General features: G+C 35.6%; 1 protein-coding gene across 1 annotated transcript; it reads left to right on the top strand.

The window, feature by feature from the left end:
* The first annotated feature begins 10192 nt into the window (after positions 1–10192).
* LOC133286638 (F-box only protein 6-like) lies at positions 10193–11375 on the top strand. The gene has a single exon (XM_061484075.1). The coding sequence runs from the start codon at positions 10227–10229 to the stop codon at positions 11373–11375; it is 1149 nt and encodes a 382-aa protein (XP_061340059.1). The 5' UTR covers positions 10193–10226.
* Positions 11376–11605: the final 230 nt, after the last annotated feature.

Here is an 11605-nt window from a genome sequence, read left to right as displayed (position 1 = left end):
ACAGGATGGTGATGGATTCATTCTGCCTATTGCGTTTGCCATTGTTCCACCGGGTGAGAGATTGGATGATTAGTTATGGTTTCTTAGCCAGATGTGTTTCCATGTCACACGTAGGCATGGTATCTGTCTAATATCCGATCGTCACCCCAGCATCATCAGGGCTGTGAAGGATCATGCCGGTTGGCAGCCTCCATTTGCGTATCACGTGTTTTGTCTTCGTCACATTGGAAGCAACTTCAACACTAAGTTTAGGGACGTGGAACTGAAGAAAACGCTGATGAAACTAGGTAACCTATTTACATGAATGTGTACATGTTGTATGTAAAGTTGTTTATGTATAACTCATTGCAATTTGGGTTCATTTTTTGCAGGTTACATGTGTTCGAAGATTCACTTTGATTTAAGATTTCAAGAATTTGTCGACAGTAACCCACAAGTAGCCTCATGGATAGATCAGATTCCCAAAGAGAAATGGTGCAGGTCTTATGACGAGGAGGGCCGAAGGTTTGGTCATATGACGACAAACTTATCTGAGTGTATCAATAAGGTCCTACGGGGTGCACGTAATTTGCCAGTAACGGCATTGGTCAAGATGACGCAAAGTAGACTTGTTGAGTATTTTGTGAAGAGGCGTGAAAAGATCCAAAAAGTAAAGGACAAAGGCTGGAGAATTGCAAAAAAGGTTGAGGACTTCTTACAAAAGAATGATCAGTTAACTGTCAGTCTCCGTGTCCGTGTTTTTGATAGAGACTTGCAGTTGTTTGAAGTTGAGGATGCCTACAATCAATCTACGCATGATGCCGGCGACATTATGAGGGTTGACTTGCTAAATCGTAAATGTCAATGTGGACGGTTCACAGCTAGACGATTTCCTTGCAGTCATGTGCTAGCGGTGTGCAAGGTTGAAAAATTGAACCACTATGACTATGTCGATCCTGTGTTCTCAATTACACAAATTGAGAAGGTCTATGCTGCACATTGGTTTCCAATGGGTAATGAGTTGTTGATCCCAGAAATAGATGGTCCAACATTAATCCCAAATGCATCTTTGGTTCGTGCACAAGGTGGACCGAAGTCTTCAAGGATACAGAATGAAATGGATTGGGTTGAGTCCCAATCCACAAGCAGTCAAACTAGATGCAGCACCTGCAAGCAAATTGGTCACAATAAACGTACATGTCCTATGAGGATTAATCCTAGCTGAAGCAATGTTGTGCATGTATTTAAGGTCTTTTGTAAGAGTTCATGTAATTTTTGTAAGACATTGTGATGTTACTTTGTGTTACTGTATAACTCATTATGTAATTTGACATTTCATTTCTAAGTCCATTATCTAACATTGGTCCATATTGATAGATTGAAACTCATAACTAATACTAATATTACCAAAAAATGAAATCACCAAGTTTCGGGGAGCGTAAACAAGCGGTTTGGGGTAATACGTACCCAATCTCATACGAATCCTGTACAATACTATTTTGTACCTGAAAGTGTGTTCCCCAAGTCATTATATGCGTGTACATTGATATTCGATCGGTTCCGTGCCAAAAAAAATCGTGCAAAACAGAATGGGGTGTCAAAACCAGTTATTTAGTCGAGCAACCCGTACTGGTTTAGTCGACTACACAGTTTAGTCGACTAAACCAGTACGGGTCGCTCGACTAAATAACTGGTTTTGACACCCCATTCTGTTTCGCACGATTTTTTTTGGCACGAAACCGATCGAATATAAATGTACACGCATATAATGACTTGGGGAACACACTTTCAGGTACAAAATAGTATTGTACAGGTTATAAACCACGAATGTACATGTACTGCATAAATGCTCCAAGTTAGGGTATCCGAAACTTGTGTTCTTATTTTAAATCTGTTAAGGTCACCTGTTCTGAATTTCATTGGACATTTTAGACCCGTTGGACTGTGATTAGACACAAATTGAAAACATGAAGGTAAAAGATATTTGTTCCTTCATTTGGTAAACAAGAAAACAACAATAATTACGTAAACGGTTCACAACATGATGGGAACATCAAATAGTTCATTTCATAACCATAATATTACATAAACTACAAATGTCAAATAGGAAGACCGAAGTCAATTACATAACAACATACACTAGAAACGTAAAATAGAAACATAAACCCTAAATCTAATCCTCATCCTCCTCGGACGTCGTCTCCTCGTCATCCTCATCTGACACATCAGCCCCCTGCCCTGCAACATCCTCAATCTGTTGTCCTCGTCCAAGCTCTAGACGAGCAAGCCTATCTTCAACACCCTTGAACCGTCCCTGTATATGTCTAAATCTTTCATTTCCCTTCTACACGTGACTCTTCCTCCATTTTTTGTGTTTCAGCGCCATTTTTCCTATTTTCTTCAGCGTGGCGTTTATGCCCTTCATGACATCACGTAATGAAAACCCACCCTCAGGCTCAGCTATCTCCTGCTGGTCACCCTCATCATCATCGTCATCATCATCCTCCACCTCGGGGTCAACCATATCTACAACTGGAGCAACATCAGGAACCTCAACATCAGCCGCACCTGTGAACTGCCACACTCCTGTTTGGGGGTTCTTTGTCATCTTGCACTGCTCCAGTAGACGTTTTCCAAACTTATGATTATACCCTGTGGTCTTCTTCAAGGTCACATTACCCATGGGAACATCAAAATGCTCCAATATCCTCTGAACAAGACAAGCAAATGGAAGTGCACCCTTGTGTTTGGCCTTATACATCATCCAACACACTTAGTGCCTCCAGTTCATCGAAGTACCATGTCGGATAGCCCACATGATGGGAATGTCATGCTCCAACACCCTGGAATGATTGAACGCTCGCGGAAACAAAATGTGGGTGATGACATAGTGTAGTATGCGGGACTCCACTGTAAGCAACCCCACCGTATAGGCAATGTGTTGCCCACGGACTCTCCTCTGCTCCTGCACGGCATCACCGCGTGTGTATCCTGGAAGTATGGTCCCGCTGTCTGCGTCATATTCCACAGTCTGCGCAGAATCAAAGTCATACCCCAGTAACTCCAACCATACCGGAGCCGTCATGATGATGTCCACCCCGCAGACCCTAGACCTCAGCTCACCGTGATGGTAGCTGAGATTATGGTAGAAGGCCCGTACATGCAGCTCAGAATATGAACACGACAGTTCAGCCAAGGTCCTAAGATGTGATTCCTCCAACCACCTCACAATGTTAAAACCTTCTTGTTCAAAAAAGGCTGTATCAAGTGATTTGGCCCCACAAATCGGTCGGTTAACAAAGTCACGGACAAAAGATTCATGAACCACCGGGTCATTCTCGAACAAGTATCCGAATGGGAGGTCCACAGCAGCGGGGTCTTCCTCTTGTGGCCTTGACGAAGACGGACGGTCTTGTCGTAGCTTCTGTCGTCTCTCATTTCCAGTGCTAGACGATCTTCTACGGCCAGCCATGGGAACAATTGTACCTACAATGCAAGTGGAAACAAAAATCAATGAACAATAACAATATCAAAAAATTTAAAATTCAATATAAAAAACAAAACCTAATCCTAAAATAAAACAGAAATCAGAAACCTTATCCCTATCCCTAAAACAGAAACAGAAACCCTAACCCTCAACCCTAACCCTAACCCTAACCCTAAACCCTAAAACAGAACACAAAAACCCATTCCTGACCCTAAACACTACAACCCAAACAAAACAGCAACGTAAACCCTAACCCTAACCCTAACCCTAACATAACCCTAAGCCTAAGCCTAAGGCACCACATCAACCCTAACCCTCACCCTCACAACAAACTTAGCACCCTACCCCTAACCTAAATCCACAAAACCGTAAACAGAAATCAAATGCATGGAGAAAACCAAAAAAAAAACTAAACTTAAAACCAAATGCAAGTCAGAATACGTTACCTAAATGTCGATTTCGCAAGTGTGAACCAAGGAAGCTTCAATCGCACCTTCAAGGGTTGAGATTCGGACTTGGTTGGAGAGAGGGGACAGAATGCAGCGATTTAGTCGATTAGGGTTTGAAAATAACCCCCTTTGCGAAATGGGGTTTTTTTTTAAAAAACCTGATCTGCGACATTTAGTCGACTAAATAATGTGCTTAGTCGACTAAAAGTGCAAACAAGTTAGTCGATTAAGGTGAGTTTTTAGTCGACTAAAATTCGCGTTTCATAATTTCTGAGTTTAGCCCATTTAGTCGATTAAAAGTGCAACTTAATCCACTAAATGGGGGCAGGATGATGGATAGTTCTGGAGGAGGGGCAAATTGGTTATTAATTATTTAATTAGGGGCAAAAGGGTCAAAAACCCTACCTACAATTGTTAAAATTATATAGATTGTTAAAAATATAATTAAAAGAATTTAAATTTATTTTTTATTCAAAGATTAATGTTGGCGTGTAATGATAAGGTTTCTTGTTATTAAAAATTAGTAGGATAGGAAGAGTGGAATATCACAGGATGCCTAAAGGTTGAACCCATTTTCTGTATAACGAAAGTAAGTATTCCATTATAAATAAGGGGCAAAATGGAATATAAAAAAAAAATATAAATAAATTACTTTTTATCATATTTGATGAAAAATATACCGAAATATTTTCCTAGAGGTTTCACCACATATCAAAATAGGTTTTATTTGTGTCACGTGGATTAAAAGATTTGAGGGCAAGAAAAAAAATAAAGATTGGATCATTTACACATGAGATAGGTTATTCTGTTCACTCTTATTTTGTCTACCTTTGCCTACTTCTTTCAATATCGTTTGATTATAATCTCATCTAACGGTTGATATTTGCGATATAAAATAAACATTTTCTTTCTTTCTTTCTTCTCACTTCCTCCTACACCCTTTCTTTCTTTCTCTGCAACGAAGACTGAAAATAACATAAAACCGAACAAAAAACACATATGACCATCAATTAAAAAATCTCACTTAATTGCTATGTATATAGAGGAAGTTCGTAACTGCATGGGTAGGAAGGCTATGGCTACTACTAGCATTCATCCAACTCGTATGAGTTTATGGAAACCTCCAAGGCTAAATTGGGTGAAGATTAATATTGATGGGGCAGTTGAAAGGAATACTGAGGTGGCTGCTTGTGGTGGGATTATCAGATCTGATGATGGCTCTTGGTTGGGAGGCTTTGAGTATCATATTGGTGCTTGCACTCCTTTAATGGTGGAGCTTTGGGGAACTCTAAAAGGTCTGGAATTGGTTTGGCAACTGGGATTTAAGAAGGTGGATCTAGAAGGAGATGCTTCTGAAGTATTCTCTTTGCTTGCTGATTGCAATGCAGCTTGTCAGCCTCGTATAGTGGCTAAGATACAAGCACTCATCGGTCAGGATTGGGAGGTAACGCTTTCTCATATTCCAAGAGAAGCTAATTCCTGTGCAGATTGGTTAGCCAAGTCTGCTCTTCACAAAGATACTGGATTCTGGAGTCATAGAATTATGTCGTTTCACCTTGCTCAGTTATTTGATCACGATCTTCAGGGAATCTCCTCTTGTAGGGATATAGACCCTGGATAGTTATTTTTTGTTTCTGGTTGTTTGTTTGTTTTTGTTTGAGGCTTCGCCCCTTAATGTTATCAAAAAAAAAAAAAAAATGTCACTTATTTTGTCTATCCCTAAATAAAATATCTTCAAAATTAAAGGTGATCGTAGAAAGAATAACTAAAAATAATCCATATAATTCTATAAATCCCAAATATGAGACAATCAAATTCAAACGTGCTTATGTGCAAATTTCAAGTTCAGCTCTGATTTTGTGCAAATTTTCCTCTCTTTTTTGTTTGGATTAATTTCAAAAGAAATTATATTTTTTTCCTAGATTTGTTTGTATATATACATTCAATCAAACAAGGAAATTTATTATGAGGTCAATTGCAGTTGCTATTCGCTTTGCGGACTCGACTAAATGCTTTCAAAAGCAGTTATATTCCTTTCTCGCTTTGCTATTCGCTCTGCGACCTCGACCGCATGTTTTCCTGATCATGTGCTTCGAAACTTTTTATTAAGTAAAAATATGTAAAAAAAATATCATCTTGAATTTGAAAAACTGAATTGCCTTCACTTCGCTCAATCAACGAGTTGCTATGGGAATGTTGATTTGTGTAGCTTTTACATCTAAATTCAAGACGTGATTTTCATTCGATTTTCTTATTATTGTTAGTCTTGGCTGCAGAGAAAAAAGGTGTGGGAGAAAGTGAAAAGAAAAAAAAATTATTTTATATTGCAAATATCAACCGTTAGATGAGATTGTAATCGAACGATATTGAAAAGAGTAGACAAAGATAGAAAAAATAATAGTAAGCAGAATAACCTATCTCTTTATATACATATATACATGAGGCAGAATCCTTTGACACCGGTGTCAAATTTGAAGTTTGACACTTCATCTGAGAGCCGTTAGATCAAAAAAGATCAACGACTCTGCTTTGTAAGCATGTGACACCATTGATCTTTTTTGATCTAATGGCTCTCAGATGAAGTATCAAATTTCAAATTTTACACTGGTGTCAAAGGATCCCACCTATATATATATCAGACTAAAATATGTTCAGAAAATATTGGGCAGTCCAAACTGAGCCGGCAATTACATGAAATCGAGTGAAAAAATTGAGCATGCCTCGCAAAGAAGATAACAATGTTAATAAAATCAGGCTAGTTTGGTTGGATAGACTCGGGAATCGGTAAATTAGTTATATAATTGGTCTGAGTGAAGTAATGGACCGGTCATAAATCAGAACCGGTGGAATCCAGCCGGTTAATCGGTGACCCGACTCGGTTCCAAAAAAAAGAGATCATAATGGGCATATTTGAGTATTTTTTGTTCATTGACTTACATATGTTATATACCTACAACATTAATATTATCTCAATTATGCACAATGTAAGAAATTTTGATTTGATTTATAGCTAAATATATCGTTTACTGAACTTGAAAACTCGTATCACGATTATTATATTTTTGTTTGATCATTTATTGGATAATAATGTGTGATTTATTATTTTTTATATTAAAATATTTGAAATTTTTCTATTTTTTTAAATATTTGAATATATTTATAATTTTTTAATATAAATTATATAATTACATAAAATTATCGGATCATACAATTTAAAGAGTGACTTATTGATTGAATGAGTAATACAAATACCTAATACATCTACCGAAGATCAATTTAATAATATTGAATGAGAGTAAGGACCGAAATCGCAAGTCTGTTACAAAATACCGATATTAGTATCATTTCAATCTCAATGCAGTCATTCTTCACTATACGCAAAGTTTTCTATCTTGCCACTTGCCAGTAACGTAATCTATATCACCTTATCTTTGACTATCTTTTCTTGAGGATAAGGTTCTAACTTCTAAGCAAAGCCATAATAGTGATTTAATTAATTGATGAAGCAATAAGTAAGTACATATAGCCCTAAATCCTCCGATAACAACTTGAGAGCGCTCAAAGTCCATAAAGCCACATTTCACGGACGTTTTCTTCAAACTGGTAATTATTAGATGGGTTTTATAAGAGTTATGTGGTATGAAAAGTGATTATGTAATGTTATAGAGATTCGTTTTGCGTGCCTTAATTTTTTATTTATTTTTTTGTTTTAAAAAGTGTGAGTCCCACAAAATGTTGTAAGAGTAAGAAAGTTTGTTGTGTTATGTTAAAGGATAAAACGAAAACCCTTATTAGATATAGTTATCCTTTTGTATTAAGAGTTTTATAAGAGTTATACGGTACAAAAAATAATTGTATAATGTTATAGAGATTCATTTTGCGTGCCTTAATTTTTATTTTTTTTGTTTCAAAAAGTGAGGACCTCACAAAATATTGTGTGTGTAGGAAATTTTTTTGTATCATATTAAATAATAAATGCAAATCTCTTATATTAAACTTTAATCACAACTTAAATTTATGACAATATATCATTAAAGAAGAAAAAACATAAACAATTGCCCAACAGCACTTATGAATCTTTACATAAAAAAGTAATACCTTTTTTTTGTATAAAAGAATGAGTGAGAATATTTTTACTACTAGCAAAATTTATTATCAACTCACTACCTCTATAATCACCATTGGATCAATGTTTTTTCTCTCTTCAAATTTAATCACCATTGGATCAATGTTTTCTCTCTCTTCAATTTTTTTTTAACATTTTCTTTCCTTGATCCAATGATAATTGTGAAGGTAGTGAATTGGTAATAGATAATTTTGATAGTTAAAATATCTCCCATTCTAAAAGAATTTAGGATTCATCTTTCTCTCGCCTAAAATATCCTAAAATAATACAATTTGCTTTCAAATAAGGGAGAGGAGGCAGCCAAATCATTTACATGGATGCTAAAGTGCAGAACGCTAACTACAGTATATATTCTCTCACCCTTTGGATATCTCCAAGGAACATATTACATATGTTTCAAGGCAATGCAGTTACAAAAGGAAGATATTATTAATTTCAAGAGTAAAGTTTTTTTTAGATCTTTAATAAAAAATATGGTCATCATTTTAGTTTTATATAAAAAAAATTAGCTATTTAGCTCCTATAAAATTTAAAGTAGATATATTTTAATTCTTTTAAGATATTATTGTAGATCTTTTTTAAATTTGTAAGTATCATTATTTTAACTAAATAAACATATTTTAAATTTATTAGAACATTAGCATTAATTTTTTTTATAAAAATTAAAATGAGGATCATAATTTTTTTAGGGATACAAAATATATTTTACTCTAGATTAAAACTGGTCAAGTTCACACATGCGGGTGTGATGACATAGCTCCACATCACATGTCAGTCACACATCCCAATGCAATAATTTGCCTCTAATAATTGTACGAAGGACCACAAATTCTGGTAAGAGTAATACTGGCTACACACAGTTTAGTGTCCCCGAGTCTCTGAAATTTTTTGATCAGTTCCATAGTAATTAAATGATAAAAACTGTAGGAGCGCAAAAGTAATAGTGAATGACATGTATAAAACAGAACAATCATTTTAATAAAAAAAAAAATTATTTTCACGTTACATTGAGATAATTTTTTTTTTTTTTACATATTTTTTAATAGTTATGCTGCCTTTTTTTTTTTTATGTTGTGGAGCTCATAAATTTATCTTTATAACATGAGATAATTTATCTCCTTTAATATAAAATTAATAAAACTCTTTTAATAATACACACACAAAATTAAAATACAAAGTTAAAATATATGGTACCAAAATATATGAATGTAATTAGAAAAAATTTGAACCCAATATTCGATATTATGTTCTTAAGATAACTTTGTCTTTTTTATGATATTCAAAATTCATCAACAATTATCTTTTAAAATAAAATGAATTATTTCTATTTGTTGATGGCAACAGATGCAACATTTATTTGAATTACCATACATAATGAATGAAAATTGAATGTAAAAGATTTCGAAAATCATTTTGGCAGAGTTTCAATGTAAGAAAGAAATCAAAAAAAAATTGTTCCATTTTTTTCTGATTTACTACCATATTTATAAACCATTGATCATTTTTTTATTCCATTTCATATTTATAAATCATTAATGGATTTTTTATATTTTTTTTCATATTTATAAAAGAGTTTATATATGTAATATTACAGGAAAAAATCTCAATTTCCTACAAACACAATGTCTGTGGGATCGCTGTACTTTTATAAAGAAATAAATAAATAAAAACTGGCGTTGTTTTCTATGTATCAGTAGGAAAAAAAAATTTATGTTCTAGTGACATAACTCTTCAATTTGCCATTTATAAATTATGATGAGTCATGATAAATAATATCTATTGACCATGAAGCGTCATGTCTGTTCGCTAATAGAGAATGATATATATTCACTAGTGAATAGTTTACCTTTGTTGGATAGTGAGAAATACATCATGACAGACACTAAACTTCTCGTTGTTAAGATTTAAATTCTATAAGAATGCTGACAAAATACATATACGGGGCGTTTGGTACAGGAGAAATTTTTATTTACCCGGGAATCTTAATTTTCAAAAATATGATTTTTACATTCAGTTTACAATAATACCCGAAAATTTAATTTTAGAAAAATTCAGTTTCCCAGAAATCTTCCAAAATTCCGCGTACCAAACGCCCCAATGTTATATTATGTTGATATGCTAATTAACATAGCCTCTCCCTCTACCTACCAGACACTGAAATCTTCGTCCTTTACAATTTTGAGCTATGTCTATGTGGAGCAACCTACCCTTTGATCTCTTGGCCAAAATCTTCTCCTTTCTCTCCCCAGGCTCCTTAGCCAGAGCAAGATCAGCTTGCAGGAATTGGGAAACATGTGCCAAGGCTTATCCTCTGACACCAACAAGTTCTTCAACACAGTCTAAGCCTCTGCCACCATGGTTCCTGGCTTTTCCAATTCGTAACAACAGACCATGCTGCTATGTTCATAACCCTGTCATGGACATTTGGCACGAGCTTTCCCTTGAGTTCTTACCAGTCCCATGTGCAGTTCGACCAGTTTCTCCAATTGGGAGTCTCCTTCTGTTAAGGCTCACCAATATTACAACACTGGAACTTGCTCTATGCAACCCCTTTACAAAGCAGTTTAGGTCCCTTCCTCGGTTGAACATTTCAAGGACTAACCCTGCTGTGGGAGTTGTTGTTACCATTTTGGAGTCAAAGTCAAACCATGTTGGTGATAAGTTTCCAAGGTTTAGAGTCTATGTGGCTGGTGGCATGTCTGAGGCAGAACATGGTGGCGCCACCTATGAAACCACTTTAGAAATGTATGACTCACAGCTTGATACGTGGCAAATTGTGGGGTCCATGCCTGTGGAATTTGCAGTTAGGCTTACTGTTTGGACACCAAATGAGAATGTGTACATCAATGGTACATTGTACTGGATAACCTCAGCTAGGGCCTTTAGTGTTATGGGATTTGATATTAGCACAAATACATGGAGGGAGTTGGGTGTTCCCATTGCTGAGAGGCTAGAATTTGCCTCACTTGTTAGGTGGAATGGAGCATTGGCATTGGTTGGTGGCACGTGTGGTGAGAATGCTTGCATTTGGGAGCTGAATGAAGTGGACAAATGGTGTCTAGCAGATAAGGTGCCAGCTGAATTGGGGTTGAGATTGTTATCAGGGAAGGGAAATTGGGACAGTGTTAAGTGTGTGGGTAATGAGGATGCTATTTGTTTGTACAGAGACCTTGGATCTGGAATGATAGTTTGCAAAAAAGTTGGAGATAAAGGTAGATGGGAATGGCTTTGGGTTGATGGTTGTGTTCACATCAAGGGGAAACAAATGCCCAATTGCCAAATAAGAGGAATGCTTATTCAACAACCAATTCTTGCTTCCTCCCTTATCTTTTAAATTAGAGTCATCTTTTGGTACTAGTTGTGAACTATTTGGGTATGTTTGAAATGTTATTAGAAAGTAGTCCTATAAGAACTTATGTACAAGTTTACCAAAAAGTAAGCATATCATAAAATGCTACTTTTTGGTGGAATATTGGCCCATTGCATGGTTGGGTTGGGTTGGGTTAGGTCCTCAGAATTTCATTATAGTTTCTCAACCAAACATGAGTTTGACCCAATACATTC

This window comes from Gastrolobium bilobum, unplaced genomic scaffold, assembly GCF_033153095.1.
Source record: "Gastrolobium bilobum isolate Gb01-03AN ecotype WA unplaced genomic scaffold, APGP_CSIRO_Gbil_v1 utg5155, whole genome shotgun sequence".
Classification (NCBI taxonomy): domain Eukaryota; kingdom Viridiplantae; phylum Streptophyta; class Magnoliopsida; order Fabales; family Fabaceae; genus Gastrolobium; species Gastrolobium bilobum.
Note: the sequence above shows the minus strand (reverse complement) of the source record. Positions and strands in the feature narration are given on the sequence as shown.